Source organism: Ctenocephalides felis, unplaced genomic scaffold (assembly GCF_003426905.1).
Source record: "Ctenocephalides felis isolate EL2017-DRISC unplaced genomic scaffold, ASM342690v1 CF-g0.4_SCAFFOLD_03073, whole genome shotgun sequence".
NCBI lineage: Eukaryota > Metazoa > Arthropoda > Insecta > Siphonaptera > Pulicidae > Ctenocephalides > Ctenocephalides felis.
Window position 1 is genome coordinate 1 of NW_020539227.1, and position 22,500 is coordinate 22,500.

General features: G+C 31.8%; 1 protein-coding gene across 1 annotated transcript in view; it reads left to right on the top strand.

Annotated features, from left to right (window-relative positions):
• The first annotated feature begins 27 nt into the window (after positions 1-27).
• The window catches only part of LOC113381808, a 23,152-nt gene continuing 679 nt past the window's right edge, over positions 28-22,500 (top strand). Inside the window, exons 1-11 of the mRNA XM_026620485.1 lie at positions 28-344; positions 1,120-1,205; positions 14,815-14,931; positions 15,323-15,493; positions 15,582-17,607; positions 17,700-17,869; positions 17,950-18,073; positions 18,249-18,339; positions 18,581-18,975; positions 19,077-19,224; positions 22,280-22,500. The exon at positions 22,280-22,500 is cut by the window's right edge and continues 679 nt beyond it. Coding sequence (XP_026476270.1) covers positions 28-344; positions 1,120-1,205; positions 14,815-14,931; positions 15,323-15,493; positions 15,582-17,607; positions 17,700-17,869; positions 17,950-18,073; positions 18,249-18,339; positions 18,581-18,975; positions 19,077-19,224; positions 22,280-22,500 — 3,866 coding nt within the window. The remainder of the gene's footprint in view (positions 345-1,119; positions 1,206-14,814; positions 14,932-15,322; positions 15,494-15,581; positions 17,608-17,699; positions 17,870-17,949; positions 18,074-18,248; positions 18,340-18,580; positions 18,976-19,076; positions 19,225-22,279) is intronic.

The following is a 22,500-nucleotide window of genomic DNA, read 5'->3' on the forward strand; positions in this document are numbered from 1 at the left end:
TTTTCAACAATAACAGTAACAGTAACAATGATGTGGTTAATAATAGTGCACCGTTGTGAATCGTCAACGTTACATACTACTGGCGAGAATAATAGTGGTGCATCAGGTGCTTCAGGTGGAGTGACTAGTGAAGTGATATCAGAAAACATTGTATTAATGACTGACGTGCCGGTCGTGACGGATTCAGTGACACAATCGGTACCGATAGCGACTCCAGAGGCGCCAACGGAACCACTTCCTGCTGCTGCTGCTGCTGCTGCTGCTTCTGCTGCTGCGACAGCAGACACAGATAAAGAAACTACTGCGAAGTCTATATTGCCTATTGGCACCGATGAACAAAACTGGTGAGTGAAGTGAATCCATAGGACTCCATAGGCTATGGTATAATATCAATTGCCTCATTTCAAACACTATTTTTAAATGATCTTACCGTTTTTGGAGACACAATATTCATGTGCTCAAGATTATATTCAAAATTTTACATTAACATCATTATTATCTGAACTCTTATATGTAAGCGTGTAATTTTCAACGATTCTTCTTTACAATTAAACTACTTGTTCGTAATTATTCATAAACTTTCATACTTTTCTTTTTTTAGAATAAGTATGAATCAAAATTATTCACATTGATTACTTAACAATGATAGTTTTATTATAAGTGTTAATGCAGTGAGATATTATTATTTTGATTTATAAATAAATTTATCTTTTTATTTTGTAGTTTAATGCCGAACAAGGATATCACTTGTTAGTCCCATGTTTTAATTAATTCAATATAATTATGTTCAGTCATCAGCACTGTGAGGCTGTAATGCATGGATAATTTTATTTACAGAAATAATTCTACTTCTTACGATATTGTAAATAAGTCATTTTTGAAACATTTATTAAATCATTTATTTAATTTGTGTTAGTCGAGTAACGCTTTCGAGAATTTGACTTAATTTATGAAAAAAATAAAAATTAACCATTGTAACTCACGGACCTGCGCACCACTTGTGTATATATTCATACATGCATATACATTTACAAGTGTGTATGTGTATGTATATGTATATATATATATATATATATATATATATATATATATATAAATGAATTTGTGTGTCAATTTCAGTACAACTGATACGTCGGTGTTAAACGATAAGAAGCTAAAGCAAAAAGATGCAGCAGCAACTTCAGATGATGAGCACCAGGATAAGGGTGAGTTGATTTTTAAAACATTTTATTATGATACATGTCAAGTGATATATTATACGCCATATTTTGGTTAATTTTTTATTTACCATTCAATCGAGTTCAATCTAGGGAAACATGATATAGTATTTTTCGTCTACCATAATAACAGATTGACGGTGTTGACTATTTTTGAATATTAAAACTATATTCTTTATTGCGTACAAAATAAGTACTATTAAATAATATGGACTTTTCATGTTGGCGTAGGTTATATTATATATTGTTTAATATTATGTATTGTTTTTACATTTACTGTTGGGTTGTGCAAAAGTTATATTGATACAGATGTTTTTATCCTAGAATAGATTTTTAATCTGTGATTTGTTAAACTTAAAACTGTTAGGCATCTGCTTTAACATTTACAAGCGCTTTCTAACGCTTTGTTGATATATATAAACATACTTTACTTTTAAATGTCATGATGAAAATTGCGTTCATATTATAACAAGTATCCGATGGGAACGGAAACTGATCATGCTTAAATTGAAAAAAATTTGAATACTCAAATATTAACTAATTAAACAGCGTAATTTATTTAATATTTAATTGCATATACATATTGTGTCATACATATTGAATAATTGTTTTTAAATTTATAATACAATGTTTTATGTATTCAATTTAAATGAATATATTATGTTTTTATATAATTTTTTCAATATATTTAAAAGATTGTGAGCATTTAAATTAATTCAGTTGTTTTCTTCTGCATGGCACGATTTTCGATGTTTGTGCACAAAATAATAACTGGGAAATTTCGATCCGCAAGTTTTGCAAGGATAATATTGAACGTTCATATCCAAATGCGTTATTTTGAGCTTCGTGCTATCAGGCGCACCTTGGCCGATTTTTACTTCTATTAGATGATTCGACTCCACTGGATGCAAATGTCTTCTGGCATGTTTTTGATAGCAGTACTGCGATTTGAATGTGTGATTGCAGTGCATGCACATGTAAATCGATTGACCATTTGCAAAATTGTTATCGTGCAAGTTGATTGAATTTTCCGATGGGTTCACATCCTCGATGTTGATTTCTTCGCTGTCGCTGCTGTTCGCGGTTTCCGGGTTGTCATTGCCGGGGTTGCATTCTCGTATATTTTTCGCCATTTGCGTGTTGAAACTCGCATCGGCAATGTCGTGGTAAGTTTCTCTGATAGCTGATGTATTAGTCTCGGGACCGCCGGCCTCGTTCGCAGCTCCGCTGTTGTAGGCATGGTTGAGAACCCTCGAGAAACGAACCGGACCGTCGCAGGATGCAATATCTATTACTATTTTGCCGGTTATTGCTTCTTTCTGCGAGTTAACTTGTTGATTGGATTGAGAATTTGATTTCAAAATTGAAGTGCTGGTTGATTTTCCTCTACATGTATTTAATTTTTGCGTCGTTTGTGGGCCATTGAGAGGATCGATAGTGCACTCGCCGGTTTGAATGAGATTTTTCTGGCAGCGGTGTGACTTCTTTATTTTTTACTCGATCGGGAGGACGAAAATGTGTAGTCCGTGATATATTGAATATTCCTTGATTGATTGGAGGTATGGCCGATGTCATTGCGCACATTGAAGTATGTCGGTTTGGTATAGGTTTTATCACACCTTGGTCTTGATTATTGCTGCCAAAATTTGGTATTTTTGGTACTAATTGATGCACTGCTAAAAACTCTCTGCACAATTCTAATGCCCGGGGCATTTGCAGTATGTGCGTAGCCAATAGAATTATGAATACGTTGTCAATTGTCAGTTCCAAATGACCGGAATACATATATGCCAGTAAAGGTGCGAATTGTTCAGGCGATATATTTGATATGACAAGGGGTGTGGTAATCGAAGGATTTATCGCTTCGATCGATTGACGAGCGTACAGGGCCGCTCTTATGTAACCACTGTGTGCGGCCAAAAGCATGCTGTGCGCCGCAAAACGTGTTTCTCCCACATCTAATAGAAGATCAGGTGGCACGTTCGCGTCTGGCTGCACCTGCATACCCCACGATTGGTACAGCGAATACATAACAGATGGCTTGATCATAACAATTTTCGCAATCCGACTTTAAACTGCATATAAATAATACACTAAATATAGAATTCAATACACTACGTGTTTCAAACTTTGTTATATTGAAATTTGCTGAACCTAAATTTATTGTTAGTTTTCACATAATATAAACGTTTTTGATGATTACCGTTCTGAACAATTAAAAATTATCACTTTTATAGCAATTATGTCCACTACTGAAATTGGACCCACACGAAAATAGTTAAAACTATAAATGTTCATCACATGTAATCGCACGTTTGTTAAAGAAATCAATAATTATTAAAAACAGAATGGGGGATGATTTATGACTGGCCGTTGCTATCACGCGACCCGCTTTATAACCGTTTTAAACTGGGGGTGGGGCTTAGATGATTTTACAGAATCTATGTATCCATCTCTACACGAACGTACCTTGCCGTTTATTGGCCACTCGACTACCTGATTTTAGTTTGCTGCTGATACGTTATGATTCGTAACTATTGCTGCATCAAATTTAGAAAATACTATTGGAGCATATTATGGAATAGTTACGAGTACCTACTTAACAGAAATTCTCATCGTAGACCATTTGAATTTTTGTTAAATAATAACTATATCAGATTATATCAATACCATCAAAGTACAGTACGCAAAGGGTCATATGCACATCAACCACCTTCAAACATGTTATTTATTTATTTATCTACTCATGAACAAGTGAATAATTCATTAATAAATAAATGTGTCGTGTAAAGGTTGCAATATTAATTGCATCTCCACTGAATCAACTCGCTTTCTTGTGATGTCCTATATATCTTTTTCTGCTTATACAGATTAGGATAAATCTGATAGATAGATTACCTAATTATTTCTGAAAATCACCCTCATGATTATCAACTTTGTTTTTTTCGTAAGTTTTATTTTAAAGTGATTTCTAAAACAGTATTTTAATAAACAGTATCCGAAAACCCATGCACTTTGCAAAATAGGCAAGATTTAGAATCTAGGATGGCTATTTTGAAGAGCATTTGATAAATGACGAATGATTAAGGTTATTTTTTTATTTCCCATAATTTAAATATTTTTGCATTAGAAAGTGTTGGTTCATTTTGAATACAAGTAATAACAAAACTAGTCTTTATCAACATTTATCATTAAATGCTTCATTGTTGTTCATTTACCAATTTTACAAAAATAAAATCGTTTTCGATTAAATTGCAAAAATTAATTAGTTATTCATAATTAATATTTAAACAACAAAAGTTAAGGACGCATTATATATTTATATAAACCGGTAGAAAATATTATACCGAAAAAAGAAAGAAAGAGTAATTATTTAATACTATGTACTAATATTATGTGATATTTAAATAAAATAAAATCTTAAAATTTTTGTACCCTACCAAAAAAAGAATTCAATTCAAAAATATCCTTTTCTATATTTCCAATTACTCATTTATACAAAATATTTAGCATGCTCTACGTACTCTCTTTTATATTTCATCTGCAGTTCATTACTAAATTAGAATTCTCATCCTGCATACTATATTTTCAAATCATGAAACATTCCCCGCATCAAGCCGGGATATGTTTGTCTTTTAAATATTCAGAGTGCTTTTAAAATCATTCTATTTGTTTTAGCAGAACCTTATTTTTCCTTATCCAAATGAGAGATGGAAATGTTATTTCTTCGCACAGTATCTTGTTCATGATTATTCTTATATTCTCATTACTATATAAACGATAAAATTTTGATTATACACACTCATTCACTAATGGAAAATCTGTTCTTCTATAAATGTGTGTGTTTTTTTTTTGACCACATACTGTATTTGTAACAACCGAACGGATCTGTCGAAACGTCGATGCGAATAAAATATATGCTATAATAATATAAAATTATTTCTATGTACATATACATAAATCTATAATTTGTTGTATACATACATGTACGTAACATGAAATATGTGACACAGCGCGCGTGTGTGTATTTTTGAGTTTCTTCGTGCGGGGTATATATACAAACGCAGTAATTGATGGCAGGCTTCGGCAGAGTAAATATTTATTTTAGTCATGTTCCATGTGCAAAAGCTTCTCTTATTTGACTTCGTTTCGTATATATGAGGGGATCAGAGATGGGCAATACTTATCAAAATTATCGAAATATGGATGACGTCGTCGTTGTTGAGCCATGTTTTGATATCGATTTCGAACCAAATAAATATACTCACTTCAGCAGTGATAAACCACTGTAATTTTATCAAGGAATTGTACATATTGGTTTGAAAAATAAATTGATCCTTTTATAAAAATATTTCATACTTCAAAATATGTTTTTCTTGTAATATTGATCCTTTTCCCAAACACTGTCATATGTTTATATTGCATTTCTAAACTTTAGATGCATTTTTCTCGAAAAGTGATTTTTCAAAAGGCGCACAGCATAACTCTATTTTTTTTCTTTCATTTCAATTGCTATTTGTTGCAATATCTTTAAAATGAGATTTTTAAGATTAAAATGAAGGAATTTCGATATGTCAATTTATCATTTTTATTTATTAAAAATCACTACCTATTAACTATTAGTTAAACTAATAGTTTTTTATATTAAACGATTTAATTCAAACAATTGTAAATCTACTAATTTCTCCAGAGTTAGGCCGCATAAGCATGTTCAATAAGCGTTTGTTTTATCCAATTTTGCACGCAGAGCGCTTCAAATTCTGTGTACTTCGCCAAAATGGCAATGGTGTCAATGGTGAATATTTTTTATAATAATTTTATATATTGTTGTTCAGATATACGCTAAACAAACTTCGCCCAATATTATGATTTTATCACTTTTTCTTCCGCACGAAAAAAATCGAAAAAAACCCGATTATTTGGGAAGTTAGTGTTAGCTCTTCAAGAGTTTTGATCGTGCAAGGTGTGTGTTAGGTTAGTTAGAACCTATTCTCATTTTAATATTATAGAATCGTGCATCTTGAGATGAAAATAATGAAGTGCACGACCATATGTAATTGAGGCCGGTAGCAATATGAAAATATAACGATATGCGAATGTAAAGAGTGTACACTGGTGCAATACCTTTGAGAATTGTCAAGTCTAATATGATTAAACCGTATCCGCCATGTATCCGCACTCTCGCTTGTCTACCGTTGTTTGCACAACTGATTGTGCGGATGACATGTATGCACCCCACAGACCGAGACCGTGTGTGTATTTAAATAAATTCGCGCAGCGTTATGTAATAATGCTTATTTTGTTATTCTTGCTTTCCATATAATTTGTATGCCATTTATATATGTATATGGTATATACCGTAGAATCGTATCTTTATACATTTTTAAAACTTGGTACGATTTGTCATCATGTTTAATATTCCAAAGCAAAAAGGCACTGTCCCTTAACACTATTCCTACCGGGACCGGTCAAATGACCGTTTTTGATTTTTCGATTAGTATTTTTCATATCAAACGTAATTGAATCGTCATCAAACTTTATGACTTTTCCTAATATGTGAGTATGATACGTTTTTCATTGTTAATTTGTTTTTTCAATTTTTATTTTTAGAAAAAAAATTGTATGCTGTCTTACCTACCGCGACCGGTCATTTGACCGGTAGTACGAAAGACGATGTTCGGATGGGATTTTTTGTAGTAATTGTTAAGAATATTTTGTAACTTACAAGAAAATGTAAATTCAGAAGAATTTAGACTGGTAAAAACTGCCTTCTGCAAATTTATATGCATTTTTTTCGATTCTGTATGCGCGCTGCGCAAATAAGGCAAGGAGTATAAATATTGCATTTCTACGGTATAAAAAGTGGGTTTTCTCAATTTTCTCAATGTCTATGTATAGACAGATTTTTACGAAGGAATCTAAACAATAAATTGATAGGTTTTGTTTTGAATCCAAAAGTTGGTTCAACTACATTGACAGCAAGCAAAATTGTTGTAAAAGACTACGTATTACTATCGACAAACATATATTTTCAATAAAGGTAAGGTGTAAATTCATTCAACATATGTTCAATAGTATTTAGAAAAACGTATAAATATTAGTAACCGTTCAATATACGATGTAAATATAATTATGCCCTGCAAATCGCACAATTGGGGTGTAAAATTTTGGTAACCATCCAGTATACGTAGCAAACTGAGATATTCTTTGAAGATTTATAACTGATGAAACCGTATTATCAAAATCACTAGTACGACATAAAAATATATAACGTTTTTACCATCCTACATATAGCTAAACTTTTAGTAAAAGAAAACTGATGGTAGGTACAATTGAAGCAATATAACAGCTATAAATACTAACAGAACGAAAAATCAAAGACTTCAATACTCAAATAATATTTACAATTTTGGAAATTAAGAAAGAAGATTCTAATTTTCACTTACATACACATATGTTGAAAAAATTACACTAATACGGGAGTTATTTCAATTGGTATTAGCGTCGGGACTGGTGTATATGCCATTCATAAAATAGTCAGAAATCATTTGGTAAAATATGAATTTTAGAGAGAATTCATCAAGGATTTACATTATTTTGGATTTATTCAGGATAAATCCATTGTTGTTACATAAAGAAGTTACGAGAAGACAATGTACAAGGAGGAACTTTCTATTCCAATTAACTTGCCGTATAGTTCCAACAAGAATTCAGAAAAAAATCAACTAAGTACAAGTACAAAACAGATTCCCTAAAAGAAACTATTCCAGATAATGCTTTAGAAAAATGATAGAGAAAACAAAATCAGCCAAAAACGTAAAAAATGCGTGTGCAGAAAATACACTCTAAGAAAAAAAATCGTGAAAAATTGGATAATACAGTATAAAATGTAGAATTCGCATTATAAAATAAAAGAAATATATTGTATTTGTATTTATAAACTCTTAAACTAGCATTAACTCTTCATTCAATACTGAAAAATACCGATTTTGCATGACCGGTCATTTGACCGGTCGCGGTAGGAATAGCAAACATGAAATGTCGGTAGGAATAGTGTTAAAAAATTGAGATATTGATGTTTTTCGATTAAAAAAAATCACAAGCTCAGTGGTCTGCTGTGCTTCACCTAACAGCTTGTACGTTACGTATTATTTCAAAGAATAGATTTGAATTTAAAGAAATTGAAATATTGGGCGACTTCAAACAAACTCTAAAACCGCCTTGAAGTACCTATAATATACGAGAATGCTCGAAATTGATGTAACTTTATAGGCCACTAGTTTTAATAGCTGGATAGTTGATTTTAAAATTTGCAATGGCATCGTGTACTATTCAAACACGCCAAAAATCGGTGGCTGAAAATGTAGGAACAGTCACAAGTTTTTGCAAAATTACGATTTGGTCGACATTTTCAATGCTTTATTTTTAAAATTCATGACAGATAAATCCAATGGTTTCAATAAAGAAACTTGTCATGATCGTCAAGCAAGTAGATTGGGACCGACTGACTATGATGGCCGGTGCCAATTCTGAATGCCGTGACCGACAGTGAAGTTTCTTTTGCTAGGTAATCTCCAGACGTAGTGTAACAGTTCATTTATGTTGAAATAACTAATGAGTCAAAAACATTCTGCCAACCAAATTAAGTGATTATTTGAAATCACACAATTATAATTAGACCAATACTAATTAGTCGACTAATACGTCTCGCCTAATTGGTACTTGAGAAATCTGCAGTATTATAAACAACCATATATATATATGGTTGGAGTATGTATATATAGGTATGGAGCGGGTCGGTCGATTTGTATGGGTCAAAAAAAAAGTCGCTTAGGCACACATGATTTTTTCGGATACTAGGGATCAAAATAAGATACTTTGCTGAAGAAACTATACCTTTAAAATGAATTCTGATGTCCCGTGCAATGACCCAAAAATAAGGGTATAAATTTGAAAAATTCCATTTTGACCCATTTAGAGTGCCCCGCGTTCAAATGTATGACCGATGCCCCACTAACTTTGGAAAGCCGATTCACCCATGCCCGTGGTTCATCCCCTGAGCGGTTGTTTAACATTCAACCCTTATTTTTGGGTCAACGCACGGGACATCAGAATTCATTTCAGAGGTATGGTTTCTTCAGCAAAGTATCTATTTTGATCCCTAGTATCCGAAAATCATATGTGCCTAAGTGTTCTTTAAATCGACCCGTTCATATATATATATATATATATATATTATATATTATATATATATAATATATTATATATTTAGTAGGTATATGTTAAGAGAAATTAATGATACATGAATAATTAAAAATGAAACATAAAATTTGCGGCCAAGAACTGAGCAAAAGCACTGTGTTATGAATGCATTCGCGTTTATAATATATACCCACACTTACTCCTAAAAAAATATATATATATATATATATATATATATATATATTAATTAACCATACAAACAGTTCATTTAATTAAGCCGAGTCAGCGTAATAATTCGCTCATTAGCCCGCGATTAAACAACTCTCTGCTAGAAGCGAGTAATCATTTTATCCCAAAACACCAGCAATCGAAACGAAACGAGATGATATTCGCCGAGCAATATAACCACTATAGACTATAACATAGGAACACGGCGAGAGCAGGAAAATCATCATCATGTTTAAAATATTTCATTTGCCTATAAACTTTGTTAACTTTATATATATATATATATATATATATAATTTATAATATTAAAATATAATTTGAAATATGAACAAATGAATTCACTACTGTGAATGACGTGTAACGGATAACACATAAGGCTTATATAGGTTTCCATATTTTAAATTTTAAATTTATAACACACTGATGATGAGACAAACCTAGTATCGAAACGTTTGTGAAATTATTATTTAATAAATTAGTGCAAAAAAGTGTTGTCTGTTCATATTTCTAAATTAATAATATGTATATATATACACTTATTCAAAATATTAATTAAACTAATATGAACTACAGTTTATGTAGATTTATTATTACATTTATTCAGATTATTAGATATTTATTAAACATCAATATACATAAAGGATAGTGTATCCCAGGGGTCGGCAAGCTTTAACTGTAGTGTGCCAAGCCACTTCTACCAATATGATTTAAGTGCCGCCTTAATTTTGAAATATATAGTTAGGTTCTAGGGTAAAAGAATTATAACCAAATTTATCTTTTAAGATATTTATTAACAAATAACATGAATTTCTAATATAAAACAGTGGCCGAATTACTCCATAGGGCCGTGAGGCCGGGTCTAGGGGCGGTATAATTTAGGCATAATTTATTTTTCAAAATTAAAATTTTAAACTCGATGAAATGACACGACAATTCATTTTAAGGATAGAACCTGAATTTTTTTTTGTAAATTTAGAGATCATTTTCGATGAAATAGAACGTAATGCGTTTTCTAATCAAATTTATTATTCGTGGGTGCCGCATTGATATTTTCTTGATGTATCATATTTAATATAATAATTATCAAACTGATAAGATTTTTTGAAGAAATATTGAAAAACTGTTCGTTTTTTGTAATTTTGTTTAGGTGAATCTTATAATTAAAACGCTTTAAAAACTGTTCGATTGTTTCTAGTTTTATATTCGGTATTAAATCAAACAATGGCAAATTAACATAATATATTCATTGCTGTTAATTAATTTATGTCATTTTTTTGTATGTAAAAATATATTTTTTTAAATATGCCTGTAAGATAAAATTGAATCTTAAACTAAAATATCTGACAATTTGGTATGCTACCTCCAATTGTTTTTTTTTTTCAACTTCAGGAAAGCTAAGTTTTAATAATCCTAAAAATCGTAAATAAAATTGTTTATATATCTCTACGCTTCAAGTTCTCCTGAACATTTTGACATGCCTTAGAAAAAATGGATGTATGCATGTGTTTATGCGGTTTCAATTTTTTGCCAATTGGCATTCGGGAAGACGTGCTGATTAATTTTTTGCAAAGACAGTTCCATCCATTTCGGAATAGGAGGCAAAGAGTTAAAAAAATGCCAATTAAATTTTTCAAAAATGGAGCGCCCGATTTGAATAATTCAAGACACTTTTTACTTGTATGACGAAATAAGAACTATCGAAAATTTTGCGAGAGTATGGTCAGCGTTTTTGGTGATCCAAAAAGGTGTCATTTGGTGACAAAAAATGATCATTGACATCAAATTATTAGATTTTTTATAAAAAAAATATTAATTATTACAAATTTTGTCTTCATTATTTTGAATCATTCCGTACCAAAGTTTTTAATTTTCAAAGTTTACTTCTTAGATAGTTTAAATGTTTTTTGCAAGGATCAATCGCCATGAATGATTCAAAAAATGGGTTGGTTTCAAAATTTGAGAAAATTAAAATATCTAAAATTTTCAAATAATCGAATTATTTTAGAATTTAAAAATAAACTCGAAATTTTTGAATATCTCGGTTCTATTCATCAAGTTTAGTCCAATGTCTTTTTAATTTGTGAAATCAGTTCAGGTGTTTTTGAAAATTCAATTTTGATTTATCACATCTCAAAAGCGCCTTTTAACACAAATTTTGACTACAAAGTTTTATCAAACTCTGATGAATTTTTAAAATTGTCAAATATTTTGACTCCTAATTGATATTTTTCAGAAATCTTTTTTTTAATTTTAAAAATCGGTTTCTGGCTTTATTCCAAAAACGTAATATTTTTGCTTTTTTATGCTAATTTCAAACAACCGGCTCGGCCGATCGTCCCCCAAACTAATGAATACGATTTTCAACCAAGATTTTTCGAGTGGTTTTTGAATTTTTAAAATCGACTTAAAATTGTGGGCTAAAACTTTGACGAATTTTTTCTCTCTTTCACTAATTACAAGTTTTTGAATTTTTAAAATCGACTTAAAATTGTGGGCTAAAACTTTGACGAATTTTTTCTCTCTTTCACTAATTACAAGTTAAACATGCCTTCCCAAAAATTTAGGTAATTATTCATTCCTTTAGTGCAAGTAAATTTTTTTTGAATTATTCGGAAACCAGCCCCTCCGTTCTTTCAAAAACTGAATTGCAATTTTTGCACTTTTGTTCTGTATTTTCCAAACGGCTAAACCTGTCTTATCCAAAAACTAATCAGAACTTCCTTATCTATGAGAATGAAACATACATACATGCACACACATAAATTTTTTTAAGGTATGCCAAAATGTTCAGAAATGTCTGAAAGGTAAAAATATGCAAAAATTTTCATTTTTGATCTTTTGCGATTACTATAACTTACGAGTACTTTACGCAAAGTTAAAAGTTGTATTTAAGTAATTTAAAATAAAATTATAGTTTAATTTAATTCAATATCCGGGGTATAATTTGTAACTTTTAATTTCACACAAGATTCTGAATGTTTAGTTGTTAAACGATTTCTTTGTGAACTCAAAATATGTTTCATGTGAGAAAAAATTTGTTCACGGAGATATGTGGAACCAAAAGCTGAAAGGAGAGCGCATACAATTTTCTTTAAACAATAAAATCTTTTCCGGCAATGTCATTCAACAATTTAATATGGCTGTCGATTTTTCCATAGAGTCATCTTCCAGATTTTTTTGTAATTTCTTCAATTTTGTTTTCCATAATTCTGATAATTTCCATTTCAAAATTATCAACATTAATCCATTCGAAAATTAACAAATCAAACGGTATTATTATGGATCTATTGAATCTGGTTTTATGAGAAAGGAAAATATAGGCACATAAGCTTCAAAGTCTTTGCATCTTCTGGAAAATTCATCTTTATGTACTTCAACGTAGGTTGAATTACATTAGCGAGCTACGTTAGAAAAATAATTATAATTAAACATTTTCTCTTATTTTCACTCGATATTTGCGATTTTCCTGATTACTTTATAGAGTGCCATTCAGAACCCCAGCCTGGCACGCGTGCCGTAGGTTGCCGATGCCTGGTGTATCCATTAAAACGGCATCTATATGATACTATAATACAAGATAAAAAATTAACATAATGTTGTGAGAATAAATACTAACTTATTTCTGTTTCATATTATATGAATAAAAAAACTGAATGTCTTTTTTTTATAAAAAAAAGCCTTTGCCCGAGTATGTTTAGAGCCTTCCATTTTAATCGAATTATCGTATGCAACTGTTCAAAAATATTATATTTTGAGTGACTGGCTGCAGTTTTGCTCTTGAAACATTTTATGTAGTGGTGCTTTGCATGTCTGTTAATTAATATTGCCAGTAGATTTCCGTGACAATGTACGTATTGCATTACAGTAAGCTTTGTTATGATCGGTTTTCATTTGGCAGAGTAACTAAAATCTGTTAATATTTAATTGTGATACCGTTCTACGGGATTGATTTGTCACGCAGGCCAACAGCCATACACATTATATTACGACAACGCTGATTTCAATATGGATGCGAATATCCATCATCTGATTGGATGAACTGTTAGATCTTTTACGTGCTTTTATTTATGTGATTTGTTTTTTTCTGCTATTGAATTTCGGCTATCATTGGATTAAAAAGTTGTTTTTTTTTGCACTAACAATTTGATATAAAAAGATTCTTTAATTTACAGTCGGTCAAGTAGGAGCGTGGCCGTGTTAATTCATAAAAATAATTATTTTATGAAATTTTAATATTTATATATGCATTGTATACGTTACAAACAATGATGTAATTTGGTCAATATGTGTCCAGTCACCACCGGAGTCGACAATTGGCTGGCATCTCCGACGCCTGCTTTTTACTAATTTAACGGATTATTTTACTCTGAGGGCTCGTCTTTTAATTTAATAGCTTGATGTAGGCAGTACGTACTCATATAGAACATTTATCAATAAAAATGACGTTTTTAAAATCTGTATCAATATTTTCATATGCCCAAGCGGAAAAAGAAGCACATGTTTTTCAGTCGCCAGGGGTTTCCGCATTGTGTTGCGCCATTTCAGATTATGAATACGAAGAAAGGTTCAGATAGTTTTGTAGATATTTTTGTAGATATTTCTAAACATTTTGCCATTACTTTTGCTCGTCTTTGCTGCAGTATTAAAGCAGGATTCCGCAAAAACACATTCACTGTTCTTTTTTCTTCTTTTTTATTTGAACCACGTTCTGATGAATCAGCGACATTTTTTAGCAACTTTATATAGGTGTATCTTATTCTGTACAAATGCCTTCAACTTTCTCATATGTTTAGCAGCAGCTGATTGCGACAATTGGAGACCTTTTGGGTGGATGCAAAAGGGCGCAGCCTCGTAGCGCGACGCGTAACTTAGCACTCATGGCGTTTAACGTGATTTTTTCTCATAAGATCATCGGCAACTAAACCTTTGTTGACGATGCATCAAGGACAAAGCTTCACTTTATCGGCTCACGAAAGAATTCGACCGAAATTTTTCATTAACTGTCGTTAAAGTCGGCCACGCTCTTACTTGACCGACTGTATAAGCCTTTAATTTATTCAATGATCAGTTATTTTTATACGAAAATTCGACCATCCAATTTCTTTTAATTTACTTATATCCGGTTTAAGTATGATAAAACTAACTGTGAAATAATTTCTAATTACAGCGGGAACAGGTAATGTAGAGACTTGTTTCATCTGCAAAATGGATTCAAATCAGGCGCGCACACTGGCCAAGTCTCATGCGCAACAGTATGGTCTCACCGAAGATATGGTGCCCCAGGGTACGATTTAGTTTAGTTTGATTTTGATTTTGATATGTATTAATTTATAATTGAGGAAAATTGTAAAATAAATTTTACTTTTTTATTTATATGTTTCGACACATAATATGTGCCATAATTTAATAAATCTAAATTACAAAAATTTGTTTGTTGTATGTAAAAATAGCTATCAAATTATGAAAATAATTTGATTTTAAAATAGTAGTTGTGCTTTTTATGTTTATTGTTGATTAAATATTGTACTAGACTAGTAATTCAAAACATTTCCGTTTGCCTCTGCCTGCCGATAATCTGTCTATTACGCCCTTGGTCTTGTAAGAATAATTAGATATGATTCTATTTCGAATGTTTTTCCTATAGATACAATATGTTTTTATCGTATTATTTTCAGGTGCGCGTGTGTGCAATACTTGCCGGTGTAAATACGTCAGATCGCGGTCCACTGTGTGCCCCTTGCCGACTTGTCCGAACAGCAAGGACCGCGTCAAGCGTTTACGAAGCCTTCCGAAGCGATGGATGGAGCTGACGCAAGACTTGCGAGAACCGATAATGAAAGAATTTAGTATGTTAAAGATGATACTAATATAATAATATAATTAAATATTATTATTAAGGTTTATAAACTTTCTATTATACCTTATTTCCAATAGAAATTCCATCGGCGAATACGAAATGCTGTTCTGCGTGCTACAATCGGATAACAAGGCGTGTTCTTGGTCTGCATTTACAAGAGGATATTTCAGATCCATCTCAACGACTGACTGACGAAGAAATAGCTTGTTTCAAAAGATTACTAAGCGAACATGGCTGTCAATGGCAAACCATCGCAGAAGCGTTATCGAAAACAATCTATCAAATTAAGAATTTTTATTTCAACTATCGAAAAAAACATGGTCTGGAGGAGCTAATAACAGAGTACAATAGAAAAAATGGCGTAGATATAAAACCTGTGCTCACAGATGAAGAAGAAAGCGGTAGCACGACATCTTCTTGTGATGAAAAAGATAATGCAGCTAGTGACACAGCATCAGCGGCCAGTCCTCATTGTAATACGTCTTTGATAGGTCTTAGAGATGGCGAAGAATTGATTTCAAGGCCTAGAAGTCAAAGTGATGATAAGTCTTTAATATCCTCGATTCCCACTGCTTCTGGAATGCCGACACCGACGGTTCCTGTTGCTAAAATCACAAGTAAGGACGAATATGATAGTTCGGCAACGGAAACAGCCGATGAAGAGAATGAATCGCCCACTACAAGAAATAGTCCCAAGGCATTACTTCAGCCGGCATATCAAACTGGTCAACCGACAGCACAACAAGCAACAATAACTGTAGTGACAAACCAGAACGGCCCTCCTGTTATAAATCAGCCATCGCGACTGGACTCGATGGGGGACGTTATGTTAAACGTTATAGAGCAAATGGTGAAAAACAATGGATCGGCTACTCAAAAAACTGGCAGCGCCGCTCTCATAACAAAAGCAAATACCGATAATCCGTGCATTCGAGATTATCGAATGGGAGAATCCACCGTTAATATACCCGTCAGTTGCAATAATAATATACCACAAAACTCGCTAGCAACACTTTCTGTAGTTAACTCACATGGGCGCACTCTGCATAGGCTTCCAGCTCAGCAAATTTTGTCTTCACCCCAAATTGCTGCTACCATTACTCCAGTTCAGTCCGCATCTGCGAGCGTGCCTAAAACAGAACTATCAAAGGAAGTGCTTGTTGTTTTAAGAAGTGAACCTGAACCAGAAACATTAGATTTGAGCATTAAAAAAAGTCGTGACAATTCGAATTTTTTACATCAGAGTCTGCCACCGCCTGCTCATAGCAAAACTAGCATACATAACAGTTCGACTGGACTTTCGATAAGTTCTGCGAGCATAACCTATAGGCCCAGTGGGGAATCGGCATACGCTGGTTATCACCATGAATCCGGTAGAATATCTAAATCACCCTCAGTTTTTGTATCGGCGGCACCACAGCCGCATGGGTTGGTGGTACAGCGCCCGAGTATATCGACATCTCAATCTGGTTCAAAAATTTCCATCAAGCATAATGCAATGAAGCCTTGTACGAAAGTACCGCATAGTCAAACGAAACCAGGCTCCATAACACATGGTACGCCGATGAATCCAATGCAAGGATCCGTCGTTGTGAATACTCCGGCGAGTCCGCGTTATGATAACTTGCAACGTCAGACTCAAATTGATAGTACCAAGAGCGTTGGTTCCATCACGCAAGGGACTCCTGTGCATCTTCCTCCACATCATTTGCAAGAGAAGCGTATGTACGATTATTACAATAAAAGGCAAAGTCCAGCACAATTATCAATACCAGGCAATTTACAAATCTCAAGTCAAAGTCCAAGTAATTTTCCTCCTTATGCCATTCAAAGTAATAATAATGTACCATCAGGTTTTACCTCATCATTCACTAGACCGCCTACGTATAATATAGAACAACAATTGAGTTCACGACAAATAATTATAACGGATTATATTACTTCGCAACAAATGCATGGACAAGGCCGAAGGACAATAGAAAAAGAGCCCGTGAGCCGCGGTCCCATAATGAGCTCGCCGGCCTCAATGTATTACGGCGATAAAGATCGTAATACAAGGCAAGAATATCTCAGTCGGGCCTCGCCTGCGGAAATAGTCAATAGGTAATGATAAGTTTTTATGATAACATAGTATAATATTGTCTGAATCGCATAACAGTATGATCTCGAATGGCTAATTATATTGTTTATGATAGTGCTCCGAGTCCGCACCACACTCCTCCGCCTCCACCTCAACGGCAGGGCGTGATACAGCGGCATAACGCTCACACTGGCCAACCTCACAATAGCAGCAAACCTACCAGCCCTGCAGCTCCTAATAAATTACACCACATGACCACACCGATGCATCAGTATCCGCCACCAGGTATCACTTCATCTATGTTAATTAGTTGTACTAAATAAAACCAATAATTCCCATTAATTAATATACTGTGAAATGCTTAGGTCATGAAGCATTTTCATCCTTGGTTGATGTAGCTGTTCAACAACCTTCATTACCAGTTCCACACAAAGATGAAAAAAGATCTGAAATTCTAACACCACCTACTTCAAGTCATCATGACATTAGGTATATTGATATTGATATTGATGCATTGATTTTCATTAATAAACAATTATTTCTTTTGAAACTAATGATATTACGATAATAATGAACCTTAAATATTATACAAATAATATTATTAAGTTAAGGTGAAAATACTACTCCTTGTTGATTATTATTAATTCCTCTCCTTTTTTTAAAGATATCAGCAGGATAGAATTGCTAGGGATCGAGATTTGCAGCATCTTCATATGCAACAGTTTCAGCAGCAGCAGCAATTGCAACGCCAACAGGTGTATTTAAAATACACATATTATACAATAACAAATAAACATTTTATTGTCCATCAAATTTTATCTATATACTGATGAATGGCATTAAAGATTTTTGACTTAATACTTTATCTACCTAGTGTTTGGTTTTGTAAATCTTTAACATTATTTGAAAAAATTCTAAATATTGCCTATTGGATAAATTTTGTTTCATTATAAAAAATGAGTAGCAAAAATAATTAACAAGATTATTTTTTCTCAGCACACTGTACGATTAGTAGAGTTGGATATGCATCGTCGCCAACAACACCAACAACAGCAGCAACAAACATCTATTTCACAACAGCACAATTATCGTAGCCCGCAGCAGCAACAGCAGCATGAGCGCGAGCAGTACTATATCCACAGAAGTAATTTGGAACGACAGCAGCAACTTGAAAGTGAAAGATTGAGGCAGCAGCAGATTCATAACGAGAAGGAAATTGAGCGTGGAAACATTGAGAAGATTATGGAGAACGAGCGAAGTCGAGATTTAGATCGAGAGGAGCGATTGCGCAGAGAACGTGAAACTACCAGGTTATTAGTTGGCTGTATACCTAGAGATACGCCAAATGCGAGGTTACATGATCGTAAGGAGCGACAAGTTGCTGCTGACAGGTCAGTATTCTCTATTTTCAATAGTAAATTTATAAATTTAGGAATTAAAGAGTTTTATGATATGTATTTATTTGGAACTTAATTCTGTTTTGTCTTTCTAGAGGACCACTGCCAGCTCAGAGATCATCCTCGCCAGAGCAATTGACTGCTGCAAAATTAATTGATGCTATTATAACTCACCAAATTAATCAGACCTCAGACGATAGCCCCGCACCACCAACAAGGGATGGAAGGCCAAATTTCATCAATGTGAGTTTATTTATTTTATCTTTAAAACATTTTTGTTCAATGTACATAATAAATTTAAATTATTTGATTGTTTTATGCGGCGGTGTTCATCTTCTTATTATTCCTTTATCTCTCTCTCTCTTCATATATATATATGTATATATGTGCCTATATATACTAGCTGACCCGGCAAACGTTGTTTTGCCATAAAAAATATGTCTAGTATGAAAATAACTAATTGATTTCAAATTGGTATGTAAGTGAAAGGGGCAGTGAAAGGGGATAATATTAATAGTCTTTGCAAGAACCAATTTAATCTGAAGCTGATTTTATTTATATCAATTTTTTGATTAATTCATTAAATTTTGGTTTACGAAGTAAAATTCGATAATTCATTTCTAAATTATGTTGTTATGTGGCATGCCCAGCGAATTAACTAATATTTATGCTTTAAATTCTTATTTATAGTATATTTTTTATAATGTATATATATTTACACATACCTATAGTATGCAATTAATATAACTTTTATTCATTGATATTTTATTTCGTCCTATATTTCTTATCAGTAATAATATATATTTTAAATATTGTTTCATTTCATTTTGACAGATCCAACTAATTTTATATTTTAATTATCGCTACTGCCCCTGATTATGAAACATATATTTTTTAAATTGAGATTCAGTCAAACACATTTAATTTCATAAACAATACTATTAATATTTAATAAAAATTAATTGTAAGAATCTCACAAATATATATTGCTTTCTAAACTCTCTACCAATAACTTTCCATCAATTCAAAATTGGCAACATAAAGTTACATAATATTTATTAATTTATTTAGCAGATAATAATATATAATCTTCGAGTGGACTCACATAGAAACGCGGTATAAACCGATGCATTCAAATTTACAATATAAACAAATTCTATTGCGTACGCCTTATATGCATATATATATATATATATATATATATATATATATATATATATATATATATATACTTTTCTTTTATCTATGGCGTACGACTCAGAACAGGGTCGCTCGAATTGTTCGTAAGTCGATGGTGGTCTAGATAAGATCAAACTGATTCTACGATTCACTGGTCAAATATTCAAATTACCAAAAATATAATATTTCGGCTATAAATTGAAACTTTTAATATACCCTATGTCTTAAATGGGATCTATATGCACACGGTGAGCAAAACAAATTTTAAATCGGTTTAGTATTTTAGGCATTCATCGCGGACGACCGCTGTGACACTAATATATATATATATATTATATATATATATATATATATATGTTTATATTTGTATATATGTATATATATTGATTGTTTCTTTTCCGAACAGTAAATCCAATAATAAAAAACACTTTGTTTTTTTGAAGATGTTTAATAACCAAATAAGCCTTCAATGTAAGGCATGCTGTGAAAAGTAAGTTTAATATTGCTGTCCTGCAAACCTACTTTTCACAGCATGCCTTACATTGAAGGCTTATTTGATTATTTTGCCAAATTACTCAAAGAAAAAAATATTTTTATTTCAGGAACAGCTTTATATTCTTTTAAAGAAATGTTTTCAAAAATTAAATCCACCACCCCTCCTAAATTTAATACTAACATAGTTTATTCAATCTCAAAGACTTTTTTCTGAAAGCAGTTTAATCTTTTTGAATTCGTCAAATTGTGTTAATAAAAGATCAGATCATAATATCATTCATGATTCATATCTAAATTTTTTAAACCTAATTAAAAACGATTAATGATTTAATAATTTTGTGTGTATATATATGTAGTAATATACGCACATCCATATATGTGCTTATATGTATGTTTTTGTATATACACTATATACATGTACTTGCGTATATGTTCGTATATATAATTGTATGTACATGAATATATGGATATATGCATATGTATGTATTTGTATGTAGGTGTGTATATGTATGTGCATGTATATATACATAATAATATTCATACATACATATATACATAATTTTATACATAATACATACATACATACATACATACATACATACATACATAATATTATACATAATCTCAGCATTTGCTAAGGCAATACATTCCCATTTTTCGTAAATTACCAATACAAGAGACATAAAAAGTTATTTTTGCCTAAGTCCGTATATATTCCTTACATCTGGCCGACAGAACTTCATCACAGTGTATTACAAAGTCTCGTGAAGTCAAAGTGTTTATAATAAAAATATTAGTGATATAGAAATTATTAAAGGTAAATAATTTTTGGTTCTCAATTTTATATTAAACCTTTTTTCTTTATAATTTTTCTAAATAATCTGTAATAACCATAATTAATTAATGTTAGTCAATAGTTTTTTAAAAAAAAACATTGTCTTTGACAGAATAAACCTGATGTTGGAACGTATCTAGTTCCGAAACGTCATTATTAAACATCTTCAAAAGCAAATGGTTTTTTATTATTGGATTTACTGTTCGGAAAAGAAACAATTAATATATTGAAAAGGACTTATCTATTGAATATGTATATATGTGTATATATGTGCCTAGTGATGTGCCTACTTGATTCAGGATTCCAATCAACTCGAATCAAGCCCATCTATATATATATGGACAAAAAAAGCAAAATTTAGTAAATGTGATCAAAATTGTTGAGTTCAACTAATATACTTGACAAAGTTAAAATTTTAAACGTAAAATACTATCAAAATATATTACAAAAATTATTAGGTATGATTTTATTTGAAATGTATTTTTAATCATGCGTTGAAATGTATTTTTAAATTAATTTATCGTAATATATAATCAAACACTTCTGCATCTCGAAAACTCAATTGATATAGTGTTTATTTTATTTTATAATCATCCAAGGATTCTTTCTAAAGTGAGAGCTCTCTCTCTCTCTCTCTCTATATATATATATAGATATTTATTATATATATATATATATATATATATATATATATATATATATATATATACGTATGATATACATTGTGTATATAAAACTATGCGGTGCAATATCTTTGTTAGGTTAAGCATGCATATTACTTTGTTTTAGGCTTTTCATCGAGAGCATCCTCAAGTTGAAAATAATGGAAAATCACATTCACCAAATGTTTTAAATGTTGAAATTGATAATATTGATCATCAACAACATCAAAACAGGCCTAACTCAAATTTATCACAAAAAAATATGACTTTGGGTGATCTAACCGATTCAATTATAACGAGTGATTTTAACAATCCTGGATACGGTCATTCTATCTCAATGAGATCTAG